Here is a 24,609-nt window from a genome sequence, read left to right on the forward strand (position 1 = left end):
GTGATAATTTGGAAGATGAGCAGCCAGCCTGCTTATCTTTGGGTTGGTTGAAAGAAAACCAGGTAGAAGGACAACAGGCAGTCTGGTGGTGGACGAGGCCTTTGCTGCCTCTGATAAGCACGTGAGTTGGTCAGTGAAGGGAAGAAAGCCTTTGTTTGCCATATTCTTGGCAGAATTGGTCACTTTATAACAATACCATCCATAGTTTAAGCTTTCTGACAGGTCTGATAGTTTCATAATTTAAAAAAGAAAAGTAAAACCAAAAATAGAAGAAGACTTATACAATGAATTACTCAAATGTTATTTGAGTTTTTGTAACATTTAGTGGAAAGAAGGTAAGTAGGTCTTTGAAGGTAAAGGTTGGGGGTCTTTTCATTTATGGGCTTGGCCATTTGAGATTTGCCTGGACTTGTAGGGATGTATGTGGAGGGAGAACAGTTTTAGGGAGAAGGTATAGGCCAGCACTTTACGAGGTGTCCATTGTGAGAGGTGAATTACACTATCTGGGGAACCGCTGCAACTTCTTTATCCTTTGCTACTGCAATATTTGTCTTGTCACATCTTGTTCTTTGCCTGAAACCATGTCATTGCTTTTACATTTAATGATTTCGTGTATCAAAGTTATTTCTGTTTCTTCAGTGAAACCTAGAATGACAAAAGTTTTAAGATGAGTATTGAGTTATATCGTATCTTAAGAAATTCTCATGATTGCCCCAATTTCTTTTTAATCCTCACCTGAGATGTTTTCATTGATTTTAGAGAGAGAGGAAGGGAGAGAGACAGACAGACATCAATGTTGATTCTCCTTATGGTGAGAATTATTTAAAAGTAATGCATGCAGTAATTACAGTGTTTGGTATGATATAATTAAGGATGTTTAATCTAATATAGAAGGACATTTGCTGCTTTTGGCTTCTTTATTATCCAGATTGATTTAGGACAGTGGATTAGATTGAGATGTCTGATAACCAATCTTTTGTAGCCAGAATGGTTTGATCCAAGAATTCTGGACCATAAACTTAAAATCTTTTTCTTGTGGCCCTTTCTTATCTTTTATTGTATCTACGTGTGGAAAGGTTATAGCTCCACTTTTCTTAGTACATTTGTAAAATAAATTTATTGTTAACAGTTGGGACAAGGCAGAAAGACATCCATTAAAATAACGTAGGTAACCACTGTTAATATTGTAGTGTACAACCTTCTAGAGTTACCCCCCAACACACAGCAAAAATGGAACCATTCTATATGTTCTGTTCTATAATGTGCTTTTTCCTTATTAAACCTTAGGATGATTTTTCATGTCAATAAATCAACATTATTTTGAGTGGCACTTTGGTATTTCATTGTATGGCTGCAGGATAATTCCTATAATTAATTCTACACTGACATCTGCTTACGTAGTTTGCAACTTAAAAAAAATATGGAGAACTCCAATGAATATATGAATGTTTCTGCTCATCTAATTATTTCCTTAAGATAAACTAGAAGTGAGATTTTTGCTGCTCTCTTATCTGCATTTTTAGGTATAGTGCATATGGATGTTATAGAGTCGTCATTGTTGCTTTTATATATGTAGCATCTTCTGTGACCAGTTTTATAGCTTCTCATTTTTAGGTGATATTTTGTGTTTTCTGTCATTGTTTTCAGCAGTTTCTCCTACTTTAGCTGCTTTTAATGTGATGTTTACTTTGGTAATGGTTTTCTTATCTCCTTGAGATTGTTAAAGAAGAGCATCCTTTAATTTCTGTGAGAGTCAAGAGAAGTATTTGTCTGAACCGGTTCCCCTCTCCCTTGGGAATTCCTCTGAAATGTCTATTTCCTTCTGCCTTTGGCTCCATGTATTTCCTTTTCACCCCTTTTTCTTTTAGAGGCATCTCTGCATGTCCCGACGTGGTTTCCTTTGGCTTAGGAGGCATCTGTGAAGGGCAGTTCTGTCTGGGCCTGCAGTCCACTCGGGACTAGTGCAGAGACTGGGGAGCCCCTCCAAAGCACCTGCCCATCTGGGTCAGCTCTGTCCTCTTGCGTCTTGTCTGATACTGTTTATTGCCCTTCAAGGAGCCTGCCTCTTCCTTGGGGTGATCCAGGTGGCTCACTTGGTGAGGGTTAAATGGGGCTCCTCTGCTTGTGGTCCATAGTGGGTAGCTAGACTCTCTCGTTGGGGAAGTGGAGATAGCCCTGTCTGCTAGGCCTCCCCAGGTGGCTTTGTGGTATGAACCAGTTGCCCACAAGGTGGGTCCTTGCCACCCCAGAATTCTGCCCACAAGCTCAGCCCCTTTCATTCCTAGAAAAGGGCATCTCAGTTTCAAAGAAGTCTCCTCTTGTCCCAGGCCTGGCAAGTTGTAGATCAGTTTTCTCCTCTTTTCACTTTGGCTCAATTGTCATTATATTTTGCAGGTAGTCTTTGCTATTTGTGGTTTTGGGTTATGGCTTTTTTCTAGTCTTACTGTAGATGGGCTTTTCTTCTCATTTTCATTCTATTTATTTCAGTGTGGATTAGAGGAGAGAAGCATACATGTGCCTTTCATTTTGCTTTCTTTACTGGAAGTGTCCTCATAGTTATTTTTAAGCTTGGGTTCCATCAACATGACTGACTTCGAATTAGAGCCAATCTGTGTTACATGCTAGTCTCATTAAGCGTAGGACCAAGAAGGACTTAAAAGTAAAATGAAGTTTCTTTTGTATAATATGTGGTTTATCTAGAATAGATTGATGCGTGGGTGACCGAGTCTACCAGATATCTAATAGTAAACAATTAACTATTTTTGTGGGAATCCTTTAAAGATATGCCTGTTAGCTTAAAGCTTTCTTTGGCAGTGTTTATTGATCACTTTTCCATTGGTGGGACATCATGTGTGTCATTGTAATCAGTTGTGATAGCAGGAACCCTGCACTCACTGGCCTGCCCCTGCCCTGTTGTCTGGTTGTGACCCAGCCTGTCCCACATGCAGCAGTGGGGACCGGAGCCTGTGCACAGCTTCCACACAGAAGGGTCCTTGCAGAGGCTACCTCCCTGATTCCATTTGTAGAACGGAAGAACTATTGAGAGGATAACTTTAAGGAGAAACTGTGGTGTAAGTCTGGCCTTTTTGTGTCAGGAGCAAATCCCTCTTTTTTTTGCATACCTCTTTATTATTTCAGTAGGTCATTTCCACACGTTATCCTGTGGGGGATGGTTGGCATTTCCTCTCACAGCTGGGGAGGCCTCCTGGGCCATACTTCAATTCAGTGATGTCCTTGGGCACTGCCTGGGAGTGGCGGGGGTTTGATGCCGCTCCAGATACTAGCCTTCATCGTCTGCGCGTTTCCTCTCGACAGCAACCAAAGCCACTTCTTAGGTTGGATGCCACCATTGCCCTGTCTGCTGCTTCTAATCTTTTGTGGGTTAGGAACCCAGGTATTGGCCTTCCTTACAATATGTGTAGATTGTGGACCCAAATATTCTGAGGCAGGGAACGAGGGCCCCCTCTTGTGAAGAGCAGTGCATGTGAATTCGGGGCTCAGGATTCCTGAGCGATTTCTGTGCTCGGAGGCCTGAATGTTTGCTTCATGCTTCTGGAAGGTTGAGGTTTCTAAAATCCGACCTCTGAATCAAAGTAGAGTTACTATACTTGAATAATTGTGCGAGCTTCAGTTAAATATATGCATACTTCTTGTTTCAGTCCAGCCAGGGGGAGCAAGTCTGTTGCATTATTCATTTGATTTTCCCCTTAAGTATTTAGTTCTCTCTCTTGGGAATGCAGCAGCTTTGTTATTGGGCAGAGAGGGCTTTGACTGGAGCAGTGAACTTTTGGAGGATAGCATCACTGGCTGTTTTTTGTTTTGTTCAGCCAGAGAGCAGAGACGTGGCTTGTCTTCCCTTTGCTGGCATTTTTAGGCCCAGGGTGGCTTCAGTTAGGTGGCCTTCCCTTCTATACTGTCTGGCTGGAGGGTTTTAAGCTACATGAATAGAGGATCTGAAATTTTTCTGTCCTATTATCTCTACAAATATACCCATTCTTGTCAGGCTGTATATTATGATTTTGAGTTTGGGAATTAGGGGTCTGAATTTAAACTGAGTTGTTACAGCTCAGTGAGTGTTAATACTGGGACAACAGTAAAAGATAAAGACTTTGCAAAATAAACTCCATGGTCTGCTTTCCCAGGGGCTGTGGTCTGCTTTGTATCCCCTCAGTTTCATTTAGTGTTTCCTCTCCATGCAAAGGAGATTTGATACAGAAAGGGGCAGTGGAAATTAGCAACCAGGAAACCTGAGTATTAAGCTCAGCCATGTGAGTTTTAATGTGTCTGTTTCTTAATTTGAAGTAAATGAACTACTTCCTATGCTGTTTCTTGGATCTAAGAAGTCGTCTATAGGATGGGTGTGAGGGATTACCATGTTATAGTTGAATTGAATCCAGAATCTGTGAGGTTGCATCAGTTCTAGTTAACTCAGCAAAAATGCAGGGTTGGAGGAGGTTGGAACCAACCGACTGGTAGAGATTGATATTTTCTTTTTTTTGAGTGTGCAAAGGATGAATATGTTGTTTTTGTCAGTCCTTTTGCCCTTACTTAACAGACAAAAGAGAGTTGGCTAGAACCGTCCTGACTCAGCAGTATATATTTAGGTTTGCACACCTTTGAAAAGGTTGCTTATTGAAGTCCCAGTTTATACTTAAAATGGCTGACATACCATTCAACGCCAGAGTTAGTAGAATGTGGTCCCAAGAAAATATTAGATCATGAGAGCTGGTTACCATGTCCAGAATATAATGCAGTCTTGTGAAGACCTTGGTCTTCAAGCTGGGATAAGAAATAAGCAGCGTGATTATAAATAGCCTATGATTAAAGGAAGTGAAATCATTGAATCCTCACCTTTTCAAAGATAAGGAAACCACATACAAAGATTAGATGACTTGCCCAGGATCAAAGCAAATATGTAGTAGAGGCACGGTTTGAACCAGTTTTTCTCAAAAGCCGACACCCTTAACCACTACCCTTCATACCATGAGGAGAAGTGTATTGTATTTTTCTATCTGCATGACAGATACTGGTATGACTGAAGCCTGGGATTAAGTAGGACATATCACATGAATTCTGGTAGCATGGAATTTTAGGTAGCAATACATTTTCACTCACTGCTGCTTTATTTTTGCTACAGTGCTAGTTAAGAAAATCTTGGATTTCAAAGCAAGATTGATGTAGTTCTTCCTTATAATTATGGTCTGCTGAAACAACCTCCTCTCAGGTGCTATTTGATGGACATAGAATAACACGGAACACAAGTGAGTCAAAGCTTATTCCATTGCTTTGCTCCATTTTAATTCTCTTCGGACAGTATCTGGTATATTTATTAAATTGGCTGCTTCTAAGTAAAAAATAATATCTTTCCTGAAAATATAAGAATCATTTTAAGTTAGATTATAATTTCCCCAAACCCAAACCTTCACCTTTTCTGAATCTAATACTTACATCATGCTCTTTCCTTTCTACTCACAGCCCCAAAGGTTTTCATAATATTGCTATTGTGAAAACATAGGACACTTAGACAACTATTGCACTTACTAAATGGTTGGTCAGGATAAATCTTGAAGTGTTGGGTTCATGTTTTGATCAGTTTGAAGCTTTCTGGACACATTTGTTTTGTGGCCTTTATAGCGTGGAAGAGTAGACAGAGATGTGAAGTCTTGGCAAATCATGAAATTATGGAAAAAGACAAAATTTTATTATTTTGTTTTTCCAAAAGTCATTAATTCGTGGACATTTTAGCACTCAGTCTATGCCAGGCAAAAATTTTGCTAAATGTTGGGGTAAGGTGAACTGAATGAAGTCTTTGCCCTTAAAATTCTCAAAGTCATTTGGGGGAGACAAATGAATAAAAATGACTAATGTGTGCTTTTTCCTTTTAAAAAGTTTTGTTGTATAATTTACATATCACAAAAATCCCCTCCTTAGAAGTGTATAATTCAGTGCTTTTTAATAACTTTACCAAGTGGTGTAGCAATTACTATAAATAAGTTTAGAACATTCTCATCCCCCAATATCCCCCTTATTCTTAGTCCCAGAAAACCCCTCATCTGCTTTTAGCCTCCATCAGTTTGCCTTTTCTGGATATTTTATATACATGAAATCATACAGAATGTGGTTTCTTGTGACTGGCTTCTTTCACTTAGCATGTTTTTGAGGTTCATGTATAGCATGTGTCAATAGTTTGTTCCCATTTATTGATATGAGTAGTATCCCATTTTGTGGAGGTACCACATTTTGTCTATCCATTCACCAATTGATGGGCATTTAGATTGTTTCTAGTGTTTGGCTATTATGAATAATGCCGCTATGAACATTAGTGTGTATGTCTTGGTGTGGGTGTATGTTTTCAGTTCTCTTGGGAATTGAGTTTCTGGGTCATATGGTGGTTTTATGTTTAACTTTTTGAGAAATTGTCAAATTGCTTTCTGAAGCGGCACCATTTCACATCCCTCCAGCAGCTTATTATAGGAAAGGAGAACATATTGTGGTTTTTATTGATTTACCACTACTTCCAATATGACATCAATATGCCAGTACAGCAAAATGGAGAAAAGCAACCAATAACAACAAAAAGTTGTGTTACATTATTTACTCTTTTGGAGGCATTTTAGTGTTGTAGCTAGCTTAACCCACCCATGGAAGAGTGTGTGGTTCAGGGCAATATGATTGGAGAGAATGGAAATTGATAGCGTACAAAGTGGTGAGCAGGCTGAGGTAATATAAATGATTTGTCCTTTCTATTTTGTCTTGATAGGTGTTAGGATCTGTGGAATAACACTTTATGTAAGTTTTGGTTATTGACCCTTTTCTTTCAGTTGTCTCCCAGCCCTGGACTCCTGTGTCTCCTCATTTAATTTTCCTTCTGGTATCCTCCAGAAATCATGGCACATTTTGGAAGGACAGAACAAAGTAATATCTTTACTGTGATTTTCTCAGTATTGATGTAATTCTTTCACTTTAGTTTGGGTCTAATTTAGAAGCAAAAAGGAAGGGATGCCAGGGACCCTGTGGACAGAAGTAATGATAAGATGAGCCTAGGAGGTTAGGTGGTAGGTGGGCCTGTGGTTTAAATTTGCATTTCCCTGATGATTAGTGATGTTGAGCATCTTTTTTATGTGTGTTGGCCATCTGTATGTCCTTTGGAGAAGTGTCTATTCAGGCTCTCTGACCATTTTTTTCTAATTGGATTGCTTGGGTTTTGTGTGTGTGTGTGTTAAGTTGTATGAGTTCCTTCTATAGTTTGAATAACCCTTTATTGGATGTATCATTGGCAAATATCTTCTCATTTAGTATGTTGTCTTTTCGTTTTATGGATGGTTTCCTTTACAGTACAAAAGCATTTTAGTTTATTGTAGTCCCATATTTTAATTTGCTCGTTTGTTGCCCTTGCCTGAGGAGATATGGCCAAAAATATATTGCTAAGAGTGATGTATACTCTTTAAGCCTCCATTTCCTCATCTGCAAAAGTAGCTTCTTCAGAGGGTTTGGTGAGGAGATAATGGGACTAGCCCACATGAAGTCAGCTCTGGTTCCAACCTTGTAAGTGCTGAAACTGTCATGTTTCTTTCTCTCCCTTTGGGCAGCTGGAGGACAGGAAAAGGAGTGAGGCAGAATGGAGGAGAGGGAGGGAGCATTTGTTGGTCTGTTGAGTGATGCATGGAAATTATTTCTGAGATGTCACAGACAGTTCCTGTGCCTGCTCGGAGCTGGTACTGGGTTCCTTCATTGGGATTAGGCAGTGTTGCTAATATGATAGTCAGTGGACAAAGTTTTATGTTTTGACCATCTTGATGGTCTAGCATGGGGATGGGTAAACTATAGCTGCAGTTGCCCTTGGCCGGTTTTTGTCCACTCATGAGTTGAGGGGGTTTTTACATTTTCAAAGGATTGTTAAAAAAAAGAATATGCACCAGAGACTGTTTGGCCCTCAAGCCTAAGGTGTTTACTATCTGACTCCTCACAGAAGAGGTTTGCAGCCCCTCCTATAACCTACTGCCTGTAGTCTTTAATCCTCCCAAGATTACACAGGACAGCTGATTTGGCAACTGTCATTTTACTGATTGACACAGAGCCACAGGACCTCTGTGAAATGTGAGATTAGGAAACACTTAATGCATCTCACACTCTTTCTTGCCCTTGCCCTCCTAGGGATAAAAGGGTGTGAGAAAACCTGGGTGCAGAGAGCAGGTCACTTGAACAAGGTCCCCTGCAGGTATTAAGCATCTCACACTCTCTCTTGCCCTCCTAGGGATAAAAGTACACACAGTGACATTCCCCCTCCCCTGGGTAGGATTCATGTATTCCTGTTTGTGACAAGTCAACCTTATCCACGACCTTAGCGTTTCCATTCCAGCCATTTTCCTCTTGATGCCTCTAAAACCTGAAGGATATTCAGGTAAAGGAAATGTGATTATTGATTGAAATATACATATACCAAAACTATTTGGTTTGGTTTTTAGAATAGTCAGTTTCTGACAATCATTGTTACAGCATGCTTTTATTAAATGCTGCAGGAAGGTAGGGAACTGGAGGTAGTATCAGATTGTACTCCTGCTGATTGTAACATTTCAGTGCGATAACCCAAGGGCACTCCTTGCCAGCTAGGTTCCTCTAATCAGGCATCCTGCCAAACTTGCAGTTTACAAGAACTGTCTAGTGCAGAAGGATGTGCCATGATGCACAGACAGAGAGACTTAAACCCTACTTAATACCTGTGGGGGACCTTGTTCAAGTGACGTGCTCTCTGCACCCAGGTTTTCTTGGCTGTGTCATGAAGATTGTGCTCTTTCTCCTGAGGTGGTCGTGAGGTCTAGAAAGGAATAGTTGTGAAAACTTCTTAGAATGGAGCCTTTGGATAGAGGAGCTTTGGAAAGGAACACTTTTTGTCAGTGCTTATTATAGTAGGGTCAGAATCTTTTCCATGTCTTGTTTGTTGTTTGCATTTTGGTTTTAATAAAGGAGGTGCCAGGATTAATTTCTCAATGAGCTATATAATTTATTTGGAATGCATTGATTTTTCATCAGGTGATTGCCTAACAATACTGTTCTCTTTTGGAATTTGTCTTGGTGTCTCAGCCTACTTGTCATCTCAGAGAATCCCCAGTCCTTCATCTTTCAGCCAGGGAGGGGAGCCTTTCATTGAAGAAGAGTGAACCCAGCAACTACTGGGAGAGCCTGCTGGGACTCAGGATGCAGAAGATTAGCGTGGGCTAGGACTTGCATGGAGCTTTGTGACCACGGGCAGGCTGAACCCTCAGGCTCTTGTTTCCTTGGCTCCCTCTGCTATCAGTCCTCTTGTGGACCAAGAGAGATATGAATGAGACGACTCAGCAGAGTGGGAGCATTTGGCACCCAGCAGGCAGTCAGCAGAACAGTAGCTGGAGCCTCAGAGCCTTTTATTCAATCTACACTGAGAAAGCCTCGACACCAAGTGAATGAGGGTCTGAGAGCCTCTCCAGGCAGCCTTCCAGCCTGGACCCTCTCCCCTGCACACGCCAGAGTGTGTGTCCAGATAGCCGAACCCCAGTCTGAGCATGCGTTCCCTAGTGTGGCTTCAGACAGTGGTTTCTGAAGGTAACAAGTAGGAGCATGTGTATGGAGGGAGGGGTTATTAGATATTGATGCTAGAAACAATAGATTCACTTACCTGGTGCAGTCATTTTTTTGTCTTATTTTAAATGGTGTTTAAAAAATTGTATTTTTCTTACTAGCTAAAAGCAGTTTCTACCGTAAATAAACATCCATTTAAAGATGAACAGATGCTGGGACTAGGATTCCCTAAAACTCTTAGTAGTTTGGATATGTAGGTGTAGACATTGAAATTCATAGGATTTAACACCTGTCTCAGATTTCTTTTTTTTTGTAGAGTATTTATTCAGCTTTTAGATTATGTAATTGTTGCGGGGTTGAAATAAAGTGTATATTATGGGGAAAATGAGTTTACTAAGCAGATTGTGGGGGCATTTGTAACGTGCTTAGGAGAGTTCAGGTAGAGAAACTGAATGCTCCCACTTAGAAAAGGAAATGATCTGTTCATGGAAGCAGGCCAGGAGGAGCTTACCTTGTGATTAGTAGATTTCTTGTAATGTGGAAGAAAACATGTTTCTGTATAAACCTGTGATTTGGGCCACCATTGAAAAAATGATCTTTCATCATTTACCTAGGAATGAGACTTTTCTGCTAAAGAATATTTGAGGATTGGAGAGAAATCTGTCAGTTCTTTGAGCTAGTTGGATCCATTTGCTATTTAAAAATTTTTATTTGGTAAATAAGGGTTTTATTTTGGAGATTTTAGATTAACCAACTAGTTAATATGCAAAACACTTTTGGGGCTAGAGGTCAAGAATGGGTATGCAGAGTCAGTGGGTATGCAGGCTCATTGCCTAGGTTGTCAACAGAGGCAGAGGAGGAAGGGATTGGAGAGGAAGAGATGAAAATGTGAGCTGCAAGGAGATACCCCTCCCCTGCACTGATGGGATTCCCTCCCAGGTGGAGAAAGCAGGTATACACTATGAAATTCTCTAAGCATTATCACAGGCATCCTAACTTCCTGCAGAGCTTGGAGTAGTTTCCTGGACTTGACCTCTGATTCTCCACCTTGGCTGCATGTTGGAATCTTCTGGGAGTTTTAAATAATATTGATGCTGGGGTCCCATGCTCAGAGATTTGGATTTAAGGGTCCAAGGTGAGGCCTGGGCAATGAGTGGTTTAAAGCTCCCAGCTGCAACCCATGTTGGGGATCACTAACCACACGCAGTGGGAAGGCTACCCGGTAAGCCACCACTGTTCTTCATTGTCTGTGCCCTTCCCCACAGGATTTCCTGGCCCTTTTACAGTTTGCATCTGTGTGGTTTTGCTTACTTCTGAAGGAGGCTGAGGCAGTCTTGGAGAGGCAGGCACCATTTGGTGGTTGGTTGTTCGTTCCAGCCAAGAACTCATTACTGTAGTTTGCACCTTTGAAGGGTGCTGGCTGGTTGACTGAATAGGAAACTTGCAAATTTGTCCCTCTTCCTCAAGAGGAGCCCTGGTGGTCTGCGTCTGCATTTGGTGTAAAGTAATAACCCTGACCTTAGACTTCCTTATCAAGTCAAGAGGAGGAGCTCTCAACAGGTTTCCTCTCTTTCGTTCTTGTCAAAATGTGTCTCAGGTTGGCTGCTGGGGGAACACCAGTGATCTGATTTGGAGGGGTGGGGCACACTAATATGTGTTGATTGCAGTTTCTGGTAGTAAGACACCCTTCCCACAAGTGTGCAAGAGGCTACTCAGGGCGAGGGAGGAGGCCAGGGATGTGCCAACGAAGTTTCTTTGCTGTTTTCACTCCCAGAGTTGAGCGGTTTTTGGGCATTGCAGATAATTCTGGCTGGGAAAATCCCCAGAAAAGGGTATTTGGCTTTTTTGGCACCCCCCCTCCCCTTTTTTTTGTTTATAAGCTTTACATTGGCCTTGGATGTATGTATTCCTGTATGTATTTTATTAAAACGGCAGCTTGATTTTCAGATGGGGGAAGCTTGGAAAAGATCCTGATAAAGAGTGAGCTTTAAACTTGTAGAATGAGAGAAAAACTTTACAGGGTAATAGGCTTGAATTAGACAAATTGTTCAATATTACTTTTAGTACAGAATGCTTCTTAAAATGTAATGGTTAGATTAATCTGATGAGGCGGGTATTCAAGATGTTTTATTTGCCTTGTAATTAGCCTTTAGGTTTCTTATTTATGGGAAGAAAAATAAATTGTATAAAAATAGGAATATAAAATTCAGCCATACTTAAAAACAATAGTTTTTAATCTCCCTTTGGGGACTGTGTTGCATTGTGTTATACATTGTGTGTTCTCACTAAGTATTTTGGCCAGTGTTTTAATGGTTTCTAAAAATGTCTCCAAAATCGAGAGCTGTTTTAAAGATGACCTCACTCGTTCTTAAATGTGCTTGCTGAAAGTCCACACCAGCTCTAGGAAAAGTAACAAATTAATCACCTGTCTCTGCAAAAGATTTTGGAATGGCCTCACTTTTGCCTCTTGCCTTAGGCTCATTTGATCTTCCAACAAACCTGTGAGGCAGCAAGTACTACAGGCACCATTTTTGTATTTTACTGAGAAGTTAAGAGCTCGCTCAAGGTCATGCAGCAACGTATTACTGCAGGAGGGAAATCCAGGTCTTTTGATTATTAATTTTGTGCTCTATTGTGTTTTGCCGTCAGAGCTTGGGAGGCAGTGATAGACATGCTCGAAATTTGGGATCAGATGGCCATGACAGTTCAGGGTTTGTAGCCAGCACCCTGTCCTTGGACACATTGTAAAACTACTGTAAAATGGAGGTAATAATACCTCCTTCAGAGTAGGCACCCAGAAATGGGGGTAATTTTTGTTATGCTTCATTTCGCTTGGGCCACATCCAAGACCAAATTGTTTCACCTCTGACTGCAGCTTTCATCTAATATGTAATGTGGGGAAAGCCAGGGGTTGGACTCTAGCTCCCTTATGGCTGTCAAAATGTAGCTACCTTATGTATTTGACTCTTCTGCAGATTGTTTTGCAAGACAGTCTCTTAGGTTCAAGTTTCTGCTCAGAAATTGTTAGTAAGATATCTCTTTCACAAACTGTCTAAAAGTATGTGCTTCTGTCTGGAGACCGCATGAACCTCTTGACAGGCTGGCTGGGTGTTTAGTGTCCCCCAGGCCAGTGCATTTTGTATCTTGCCTTCTTTACTGTCATTCTCCCTGGACATGGCCCTGCTTTCCTTTTCCATTTGAAGTCTCTTCTCATCTAACTGGAGTCCCTTCTCCCTAGACTACTAGTGTAATAGAGCCTTCTTTCTGATTTCATTTTTAGGGATTTAATAATCACCATTTTAGGAAAGTTCTCATAGCCACTCATGATCTTTTGTTTGGAGTTCCTAGCATCATGTCTTAGACCTAAGAGCCTTATAATTTGGAGTCATTGCATCAGTGGCTCAGTGCTCTCTGCAGAAGCCGCATGCTAGAGCATCACCCAGGCTGCAGGACCCTCGGGCTTCCCTGGTGGGTGGTTCATGAACCTGTACCACATGTGGCCTCCACCACGTATGGCCTCTAGAGGGTCAGCCTCTGCAACTTAGGGGTGTTGCAGGTATGTCCTCCCTTTGAGAGGATGCTCACTCAAGCCTCCTAGAATTCTTGACTCTTGTGAGGGAGGAAGGCCTCATTATTTTAGTTGATTTTAGGGGAGTGCAGTGGGAAGTGCACTGGCTTTATGAGTTAGGTGATCTGGGCTTTACTTGTGGCTCTAGTTCAAGTGAAATGCTTTTAAGTAACTACTGAATCTTGAACAAGTACTGTTAGAAAGAATAGCTCAGTATAACTGCACCAAAAATAACTACCACAACAAAAGCAGTGTCTATTTGTTAGTACCTGTTGTTTAGCAGGTACCGTCCAGGGAGCTTTCCTTATGTTCCTATTTTATCCTTTCGACATCTTAAGAAGTAAGTAGTGTTACCCCAGTTTACAGACCTGGCAGCAGGCTGGGTGGTTCAGTGACTTGCTAGTAATTTAGCAGAGCTGAGGTCTGAACTTGTGTTTAGACTGCAAGTGCCTATGGCCCCCTAGAAACCATAGTTTTGGGAAAATTAAGCATTTAGAAGGACAGTATTGAATAACTCTGTCCCATAGCTTAATTTGGGGGATGTATCTAGTGTCTTATCTCCCCAGGTCTTGTATAGCCACTGCCCCAAATGAAATATATTGCAAAAGCAGCTGTTCGGTGCACATAGGGTTGCACAGTTTTTTAGGTCATGGCTGTATTTTCCTTGTGTCTATGTAACACTGAATTTGGGCTGAGTTTTTGTTTTCGATTATTTGGGTATGTCTGAGACTGCTTCCTAAGGAAGTTTGTGTGTTGCCTGGAGCTACACATACTGCTCACCTCTTTGCTGGGTTAGGTTAGCAAGAATATAAGAAACGTGGTATAATCTTGAGGGAAAAACAATCTGTAAAATGTTAATACAGTTTTCAACCCTGGACATAAAATTATGCTCTGGGAAAAAGGAGACTGCAGCCTCTACCTTTGCTCAAGGGAGTTGTCAGGGTTGAGTGGGCTTGAAACAGCAAATGGGAATTTTCCATCTATAATGGTGACATAAGAGAGTGGCCTCTTTGAGGCAAAAGAAAAGTTGAGTTTGGGCTTTTTTTGTTTGTTTTTTAAACATTTTTGGAATTTTAATAACTTTATTTTTAAATAGTTTAAGACTCATAAGTTGCAACATGCCTAGCTGGGTGTGGCTCAGCGGTCTAGCATTAGCTTAGGATCCAGGAGATCGAGGTTTGATTCCCGGTCAGGGCACATTCCCTGGGTTGTGGGCTCGATCCCCACAACCAATCAATGACTTTCTCATCATTGATGTTTCTATCTCTTTCTCTCTGTCCTTCCTCTCTCTGAAATCAATAAAGATATATTTAAAAAAAAAAAAAAAGTTGTAACAATGATGGATAGCTCCTGTGTGCCCTTCACATAGCTTTCCCCAGTGATAACACCGTATACTGTAAAACCAGGAAATTGATGTTGCCACAGAGCTGTTGACTCAGGCACAGACTTTAATTCACCAGTTTTGGCATGTACTTCTTAAGAGTTGGCTTATAGTTCTGTGGTTCCATCACCACAAAGAATCTACCCCAAACCCATCACTTCCTTCCCTCACCCTACCCCCAGCATCATTCTAATTCCATCATTTCAAGAATTTTCTATAAGTGGAATCATACAGTATGCAACCCTTGATGCTTGTACACAGTGTTAAGAAGTTGAGCATTAGGAGGGTAAGTGGGGGTAGTGGGGCTAGAAAGGAGCTATGGGGTTTAGATTCACAAGTGTTTGTAACTTCAGTCTTGAGACGGTGTGCTTCTGGTTGTTCAGCAGCGAAGGAAACGGTGAGCTTTGAGGAAGCCGATCTCTGCCAATAGGGTGTAGGAAGGTCATGAAATTGGTTGGAGGCTCAGCTGCTGTGGCTGAGGGAGGGCCAGGTTGTGGAGTAAGGCAGGGTTGTGGCAAGAGGACTGCATGGAGAGACATTTTGGAAGAATGAAGGGTACAGTTTGGATGTAGGTGTAACCAAGGAATCGGGTATAGGGTTTTCCAGCTTTGGAAGTGGGAGATAATAACACTGTTAGCAATGGAACACACAGGAAAGCCTGGGTGGGAGAGGCGGGCAGATGTGGAAGGATAAGATAACAGTGAAAAGCCATGCAGAGACCTGTTGGTAATAGGGCTACACCAGGCTGGCAAGTAGGTTCCACCTCTGTGCCCAGTTGGCTGACTTAGTGGTGGCTGTCTAGGGTGGTGGGATGAGAGGGATTCTGAGGTCTAAGTTCAGGTCGAGGAGGAGAGTCCTGTGATGCATTAGGGATGCTTGCCAAGTTCAGAGGAGGAGAGGGGATACACCTGCCACAACTTACCTTCCTGATCCAGATCCCCTGAACTACAGTGTTTTTTTGTCTGTTGCTGCAGAGATAGTGATGTGTAAGTGGCAGGTATTGGAACACATCAAACTCAGTTCTTTTTCTTTCATGGAAAGACAAAGTGAAAAGCTTGGCTTCAGCCTGCAGTGGCGTATGGTGTGACTATGCAATTGGTACATCTAAGTAACTTTGAAAGTTGATTAGTAATGCCAAATGCATTTTTCATTGCCAGAAATGATCAAAAGAAAACAGTAATAGCTATTCAGGTTAAAAAATATAAAATATGTAAGTCATCACAGAACTATTTTAATGAATTCTCTCAAGGGGTTATGAAATACAGTGAATTATCATAGAAGCCTGAGCTCCAGAAGGCACAGCTTTGAAATTTCTCTAAGTCTTGGAGTGGGGAGCAGGACATTACACCGTGGATTTTCTCTTCAAGGGAATCCTGAGGGTTTTGGTGGCATGCCCTCACCATGCTGTGTCCCAGTGGGACAGTTCCTTGTGTTCATTTCCCATAGCTGGGGCTTCTAGGAGATCCCAGGCATTGGGACAGTTGGTTGCCCCAAAACTTCCATATTGTAATCGGTGAGAAACTTCTGCAGAACCACTGATTCCAGATTCACCTGGGCACTTTCCCTGGCTTTTGGTTCTTCCCACGATCCCCAAGCCCAGTAAAGGTTTTCCTGGGCTTTCTGGGGAAGGGACTTAGGAGCATTTTTCAGAGGCCAGACTTGTGCCTGGGCCTGTTACGCTGGCAGGATTCATCTTCTATTTATTTTGGTTCGTTTTTAAGTATTCTGATCTTAATATGATTAAGTTTAACCAATGCCCTGGTTTTCCTAAGTTTAAAGAGACAAATGGCCCAGTGTTGTCATGCTGAATAATGAAAAAGATAAGAAAATAAAGCCACCAGAAGTAGGGAAATCAAGTGACATTCCCTGAGGTTTTCACTTAACCATGAGGCTTCTCCAGAGTGGAAGTTGGGCTCTTTCTTGACATAGATAGTAAAGGTTTTGAGGGAACTGGAGAGTTGTGATTAGAGAAGAGGTCTTCTGTTACTGACATTGCACTAGCTCTGTCAGATGCATTGATGGGTAGGTGCTAGATCCCCACTCTAGCTCCATTTGCCAATCTAATGAGATACTATTATTTCTATTCTTATTTCTCTGTCCCTTCAACTCTTGTGAGAGGATGAAACAGAGATGTATGGATGTTGAGTAGCTTCTGGGGTCAAAGGAAGCATATGAATGAAATGTATACCTCCATCATAAGTAGCCTGTCTTCCTTCTTTGCCTTAGAACAGCAGTTTTCAACTGGTGTGCCCCAAGAATTTTTAAAACATGCAATACCTGACTATTTAGTCAGGGGCACTGACCTCTTTTCCCTTAGATTGGCAAATACAAAAAAATGACAACAGCCAACACAACAATAGTTGTCTGATGAGTGGGATGTTTATGTGCAGGCAGCACCCAACCCCTCCCTCCCAGCCTCTCAGCCTCATTGCTCTAAGAAAGGGGCATGTTGGGGGAAGGTCCTGACCTTTCCCTGCTTCAGAGAAGGCTGAGGCACTGTGTGTCCCGACTTCAGCAGCCAGGTCCTGCTGCCTCTCAGTCGCTTGGGATGGGAGGGGTGATGGGCCGTTAGACTTTCCTAATTGTGACGATGACCCATGCTTAGTTTAGCATAAACCTTTCTGAAAAGAAAATTCTCAGGATGGCTGGCAGAATTAACTGGTACCTTTTCAACCAAGGTAATCTTTCCTCAGAGAACAGGTTCTGGCAGCAGAATATTGAAGGTCCTTTTTGAAATAGGTCATCATTGGCATTGATTTTCCTATGGCCATTGGGCTACACTGCATGGTAATGAGCTTATGCAAGAATTGCCAAATGGCAGGGAACCCTGCTTGTTTAGTACCCTGCTGTCACCATCTTAGCAGATGTCTCCATTCTTGCTGGGGACAGTTTTTAGCCCAGTTAACAGTTGCCCACAGTGAGAAAGAGTGCAGAGTGACACACCACACTTGAGCAGATGCGAGACCAAGCAACTGCTGCTGGCTTTATAGGTGCAGACTCTGGGAAACGGCTTGGAGGAAGATAGCTTAGAAACTGTTGTAGACCAGGCAAAAAGAAAATCTGGCAGTTTATTAACATGAAACCTGTCCAGAGTGTGGAACATCTACTAGTCTCCACCTTCACCCCCCGGAATGAACACCGTCCTCCTGTAGTTATCTCTGTTGAATCTCTTATGTATTGTTGTGTAACATCACCCCGGACCTAAAACAGTAATGAGCTAGTATTTTTCATGATTCCTCAGGTTGACTAGGGGTTTTTCTGCACGTCTCACTTGGGCTCACTCATGTGCCTGTGGTCAGCTAGAGAGTTGCTGGCCTGGGCTCTTCAGGGACAGCTGGGAAGCTGGGCATCTCTCTCCATGTCTGCAGTGGGCCTGGGTGTGTGGCTTGTGCCTTGGTTCTCGAAGTGTGGTCCCCAGGCCACCAGCAGTTGTATCACCTGAGCACTCTCTGGTTCTTGAGCCCCACACTAAATTTACTGAATCAGGACCTCCGGGGTGGTGCCAGGCAATCTTTGTTCTACAATCCCTCCAGGTGAATGTGATGCTCCTAAGACTTGAGACTCACTGCTGCTGAGTATTAAGGCTCTCAGCACCTCTTCCTTACCCTTCCTACCATTCCCTCATTCCAGGCTCTCTCTGAATTAGGGTATTTGTTGTGTCTGCCCTGGGTCCTGTTTGTGTCAGTGTAAGGCTGGGGTTTTCTTACTGGTAGCTCATGGGACATTTGTTGACCATCAGCTATTGTGCCCAGGCACATTGGTATAGAGGTAAGATATGGTCCTTGAATGCCCTCAGCTAATAGTCTAGCAAAGGTGTAGTGTGCTGTGGGAGGTTGGCCAGTTCAGCAGAGGAAATAATGAATTCACTTGGTACATGTTGAGCTTGCAGTTTCCCAGTAGAAAAAGATATCTAGCAAGTAATTGATTCAAGGAGTTAACACACAAAAGGCAGGGCTGGAGCTGGCAATTTGAAAGTCCCCATGTATGCCATAATTCAAAACTGGTTTTCCTCAAAGGTCAATTGGGGTCTTTAAAAAAATGTGGATTATGCACCCCCCACCCCCCATGTGTGTGAGTGTTTGGGATCTGTAAGTGTCCCAGGTGTTTCTGACTAGCCAGGTTTGGGGAACACAGCCCCAAACCATGAAACTGTGATAACCTGGGGAGGAGTTGAGAAAGAGTAGGAGGCTAAGTCTGGAACCTTGGGGGTCACTGCCAGTGATTATGGGCCGACATAGGTAGAGTCTGTGTGTAGACTCTTCTGGAACTAGGGGTACTGGAAGATGAGTAGAGAGCAGGGCTGTAGATGCCAAGGGATTGGAGAGTTACAAGGGGAGGGTGTTTGAGGAGGATCAGATGCACAGCACTGCATCATTGGTGGCCAGAGCTGGAGCCAGACTGCAGTGGTGACCATTGAGGGGCGGGGCACCAGGCTGGGAGGGCAACCAGTGAAGCAAGGTGGTTTTTTTTGTTTTGTTTTTGTTTTAAATGAGAGAAACCTGAGCTGCGCAGGACAGAGAGGCAGTAGTAGAGGGGTGAATGCAAGAGGGTTATTGGTGGAGCCACATCCTGGAGGAGAGAAGGATGGATCCAAAGGCCCAGCGTTTAGGACTGGCCTTGAAGAAAAGGAGAGCCGCCCTCTCTCATCGTGGGGGGAAGGAGGTAAGAGAAAGGGTATGAAAGCAAGAGAGCTTATAGCTGCTGAAAATGGACGTGGTTTCTCTCATGTTCCTTTTTCCTGGTAACTCCAGGTTGTATTTCTCACTAATTTTGTTCATTTTTACTGATAGGATTGGTGGGTTTTGCGAGCATTTACGTTATTCAGTGTGCAGCCTCAAAACGGGGCCTCTTTGGTGTTCGTGAGGCCATCCATAACTCTGGCACCCCAAGACCTCCACATTGGAAATGGGCCCGCTGGGTTTCAGCAGTTCCCTTGTAAAAGCGCTGCTTGGGACTCTGTGTTGTTCCACCTTGGAAAGCAAGTTAATGATTAGTGCCTAGTTAAGCCCACAAAGGTCATTTAAATCAGAATGCTGCTGAAAATTGCTGTAATTCTGTGTCTATGACCCCCCTATGTTGCTCCATCTATGGATCCCTCCTGTTCCCATGCCTTTTATTCTTTCTCCTTTCCAACCCTTCTTTTATTTCTTTTCCCATAATATTTCAGTTTCCTTGAAGGAGTAATAGGCTTTGAGGGTTGGCTCGCCCTCTCTTGCAGTGTTTCTGAGGGAAGGTGTATCTGTAGGGTTGGTGGCTCCCAGGGTCCTCTCTTTCTCTGGGGTTGCAGGCCTGTGCCATTGGCATTTGGGGCTGGGCAGTTCCTCGTGGTGAGGTGTGCAGCATACCTAAGCTGTCCTGGCTAAATGCCAGTATTGCCCCTCAGTTTGTGACATACACCCTCTCATACTACCATTTCCACATGCGCCCCCCCCCCCCCCCCCCAGGATGACAGCTGTTCACACATCTCCGTGGTCAGAGAGCTGTCAGGATGAGTATTGGAGTCCCTGCAGTCAATTCCTTGGAATTGAGCACTGTGTGTGTGTTTTCAATTAACCAGGTTGATGGCTTCGAGCTTTTAGAAGCTATTCAAGGGCATGATGTTTACATGACAAAAGGAAACAGGTTGCTTTTTGTTTCCTGGGATCTAGTTAAAATATTTAGTTAGGGCAGGACAGTAGCTGTAAGTGAAGATACATGGCACAGTATTTGTTGGACTTTAAAGTCATGGCCTGTTAGGAAACAATGAAGTGAGGGTATAAATGTTTTTTCCTATTACATGATATAGCTATTCAATCTGTGTTTCAGTATATGCCAACCTGAATTTAGACAATTTAGAATGGAGGAGGGGAGAAAAGTAGAATTTTTGCTTAGAGTGATTTTTCAGTAAATCCATATATCATAACATAGTCAAATAAGTGTTCTGATTTTTAATTATTTTACTATACAAATGCTGGCACCCTTCCCAGTTTCTATAATCCTCATATTTGTTTACACACTTGCTATGTTCATAGTCTAATGCACACATAGAAGTAAGTCCTGAATGTGAAGAACTGTGGTCACAACCAGTCTGGTCTTAAATGAGGAAGATGGATCAGTCCTTGAAAGACTATGGTCTGTGTGTTATAAATAAATGCAAGGAAAAAGCAGTTCCAGTACTGTGAGTTATTGAAGTTTCCCTTTTTTTTCTCCTACAGAACCTGAAAGCAGATCCAGAAGAGCTTTTCACAAAGCTGGAGAAAATTGGAAAGGGCTCTTTTGGTGAGGTGTTTAAAGGCATTGACAATCGGACTCAGAAAGTGGTTGCCATAAAAATCATTGATCTGGAAGAAGCTGAAGATGAGATAGAGGACATTCAACAGGAAATCACAGTGCTGAGTCAGTGTGACAGTCCATACGTAACCAAATATTATGGATCCTATCTGAAGGTAAGGCTTAAAAATAAAAACGCGATTTTCCATGATGCAGCACTTGACTGAGACCGAGCAGTGTGTGTGAAGGACTTCAGTAAATAGCACAGCGGGTTTTCAAGGAAGGAGAAAGATTTCGACCTTTGCAATCAAAAGAATCGCGCTTTGATAGTTTTATCATCCTAAATGTCACTATAGAAATATATTTTTGGTAAAAATGTTTGATATTGAAATTGCCTTTTCAACGAAAAAGTATTTCTGAGGGGACTTTGTCATCAAAAATGCATTTCTTATTAAATTATAACAATAACTGTTAAACACTTAATTTTAGTGTGGTTTGTGATGACTCATGCCAACCTAAGAATATTAGTCTTTCTATATTTCAGTTATCAAGTGTGGTTTGATTTAACACTATTTTAAAAAACTTGCCAAGAATTGATGATGTTGGCTAGTGAGCAGTTTATCTACATTTGATTTTTAGTAATTCTAGGTAAGTAAATAATTAAATAAAACAGTAATTATAATACAACACTACACAGTGTCCTTGATCTTCACCAGTTCTTTAAGTGGAAAATAACAATATTAAAACTGGTTTTTCAGCCCTGGCCGGTTTGGCTCAGTGGTTGGAGTGTCGACCTGTGGACTGAAGGGTCCTGGGTTCGATTCTGGCCAAGGTCACGAACCTCGTTTGCAGGCTCCATCCCCGACCCTGGGGCATGTGTGGGAGGCAACCAACCTGTGCGTGTCTCTCACATCAATGTTTCTCCCTCTCTCCCCCTCACTCTCTCTGAAAAGCAATGGAAAAAATGTCCTCGGGTGAGGATTAAAAAAACAAAACAGAACAGAAAACAACAACTGGTTTTTCAGACCTGCGTGGAATCACTTTAGATGTTATAGGGTAAAAATCATGTCATACCACTAAGAAAGTTCAAGACTCCCCCTGTGTTTCAAGTTCCTTGACATTTGCTTGTTTTACTGAACTTAGAAATGTAGTACAAAATGGGGTTTTGGACAATGGTGGGGAGAGGGACTGGGGAGGGAGAAGGGATGGGGTTGAATGCGTCATTGGGGAGAAAAAGGGACATCTGTAATATTTTAAACAAAAATAAAATTTAAAAAAATGGTGAAAAAAATTCTGAGATAATTTTTGTGGAAACTAAAACTGCATAGATAAGACTATTTCCTGAGGGAGGCAGCAGTAAGTCCAGATGATGTAAGGCTAGGCCTCCTCCTGTCTTAGCTTTAGCCTCTAAAGTCCCCATGTTGCCACTTGCAACTTACTCTGTTGTCAGCGGCATAGTGCAGGTTTTCATTTTGTGGAAATGTGATAATAAGGTGCAGGGGAAGGGTGGACATTTGGAGAACCATTGACTCACTACAATGAATACGTAAAGGAAGGCAAAATTGAATGGTAACCCTGTTCTTTTCATAGTCTGCAGGCTGGCAGTTGTCAGGTTAAACGCACTATTTTGAAATGGAAGGGATAAATTTTGGAGTCAGATGTCAGGGACTTGAATCTTGCTTGTCTGGGTGTGTGGCCTTGAACAAGTTTTTTATTTTAAATAACTTCTTCCTCATTTGTAAAATGGAAAATAATGGAATATACCTCATTGTTGCAAAGATGTAATGGAATTGCATGAAAGTACCTGGCATGTAATAGCTACTTAATAAATGTTCTTTTCCTTCCTTAATTGATTAATTTATTCATACCTCATCTCTGAAATTACCTTGCGATGAAGGACATATCCAGCTGAGGTCAAAGCAAGGAAGAGGAAGTATACCAACAATACCAGTGAATGTTGCTGTGGGCGTGCATTCACTTTTAAGTCTTGACAGGGCAAAGAGGGAAGCACTGTACATTTCTGTCATTCTCATGATCCAAGAGGAGAGCTGAGTGACTCCCATATGGGGAAGCAAAGGCCTTCTTGATGTTAAATTTCTATTGAGAAAAAACAAATGTAAAGAAACCCAACTTGAACTCTGTCTACTGTATCACTTAATGTCTTTTGTGAAATGACTTCAACAATAGTTTTATAGTAAATTCAGAGTTGGGCTTTATGTGGTATTCTCATATTGTGTTTTAATATGAATTATGGTACCTTTGGCAAAAGAAATGTGGAAGATCCTCTCAAGTTTTTGATGATTCGTACCCACTAATATTTAACTATGGAAATTAAGGATCAGTGTGTCAGAAGTATCTTCTTCAACCTCAGCTGCTTAGCAGAATTTTTACTGCATGCTGGAATAGATTGCTTTATTGTGGCCGAACATGGTGTTACCTTGACTGTATATATTTAGAGATTCCATCTGGTATGTCCTGTAATTGCCTGAGTCACTAATTCTAGAACATACATTTGAAGTCAACCTAACCTTGATCTAGAGGTGCCTAATGAATTTATTTAATCAACATAGTGTCAGCTGCTAGAATAACTCCCTACATTTATAATGGCTCAAGTAGGATAAATGTTTATTTCTTGCTCACTGGTAGCCCTGATTTGTGGGCAGTTTTCCTCCAAACAGTGATTGAGGAACCCACGTTCCTTCTACCTTTTGCCCTCTCCTTCCATCTTCCAGACATCATCGCTGTGTTTGTCTGCCTTAAGTCATCATGGGGGCAAAAAAATGGAGGCTCCTGTGGGCAGTTTTCGTGTGTCCAGGCCTAGACATAGAACATATTCTTTCTGCCCACATTGCTCTGGTCAGAACTCAGTCACATGACCACACCTAACTCAGGCGAGGCTGGAAAATCTCATCTAATCGTGTGCTTCATGGAAGAGGAAATGGGCCTGGTGCTCAGCTAGAGATTCCTTTCCAAAGCCACTTAACTATGTAAAGGAAGTGAAATAACTCATGGAATGATTTTCTCCATTGACTCTTCAGGTAGGATGAAAAGCTTTGATAATTTGGTATACAGTGTCTTGTATATTTTACTAGGCAGATTGTTCTTTAGAAATTAAGACTGCCTCAAGAGTGCCAGGAGTAGTATCACAATTGTGAAAAGTTGCCGTAATTTCTTAGGCCATGTAAAAGATGATTCTGTCTCATTTGACTAAAAACATAACGAACTCTTATTAAACAATATTAACCATCATAAGTTGGGCCAGAAGAATCCACACCTGTGATTGAATCTGCCCGTTCCTGTAGAACAGAGTTTCATGAATTTCCTTGGCCCAGAGGAAGACCCTCAGTGATGACTCAGAGGCTGTTTTTCCATCATCTGGGTACGTTTATGAAGTTTAAGTTAGTATGATCCTCACTGTCAAGTAAGATACAAATTAAACTGACATGTGAGACAAATGGGTCTTTTGACACAAAGTTGAAAAGAACTGTGGTTTATGTGGTTTCGTTGCCCTTTAAAAAACTCCCCGGTAGTGTTGTCAGAAGTAATATTCTTAGTCTTTTTAAGTAGTGATGGGATAGAGGACCTTAGGATTTCACCTAGTGTTAAAGGGGCTTTTACAGAGCAAGATTAGTCAAAGAGGAAATTAGCAGAAAATGGTTTCTTCATTACTGGGTTGGCATTAAAAGGTCTCATAATGATGTTTTGGTTTCAGTGATCTAGTCTAGAAAAAGAGATTAAAAACAATAGGCAAGTGTTCTAAATATATTGAATGTTGCTGAAGAGCCAGGGGAGTGGAATTGATTTTGCTGTGTGGCTATAATCAAATCATAGAATTGCTTTATAGCATGGTTTCCCC

The 24,609-nt window shown here is 41.8% G+C and overlaps 1 protein-coding gene across 1 annotated transcript in view; it reads left to right on the forward strand.

Moving 5' to 3' along the window:
* STK24 (serine/threonine kinase 24) overlaps positions 1-24,609 on the forward strand; it is a 105,445-nt gene that overhangs the window by 28,000 nt on the left and 52,836 nt on the right. Inside the window, exon 2 of the mRNA XM_081129009.1 lies at positions 20,699-20,929. Within this exon, the coding sequence (XP_080985135.1) occupies positions 20,699-20,929 (231 nt within the window). The remainder of the gene's footprint in view (positions 1-20,698; positions 20,930-24,609) is intronic.

The sequence above is a fragment of the Miniopterus schreibersii genome, assembly GCF_964146895.1.
Source record: "Miniopterus schreibersii genome assembly, chromosome: 2".
NCBI lineage: Eukaryota > Metazoa > Chordata > Mammalia > Chiroptera > Miniopteridae > Miniopterus > Miniopterus schreibersii.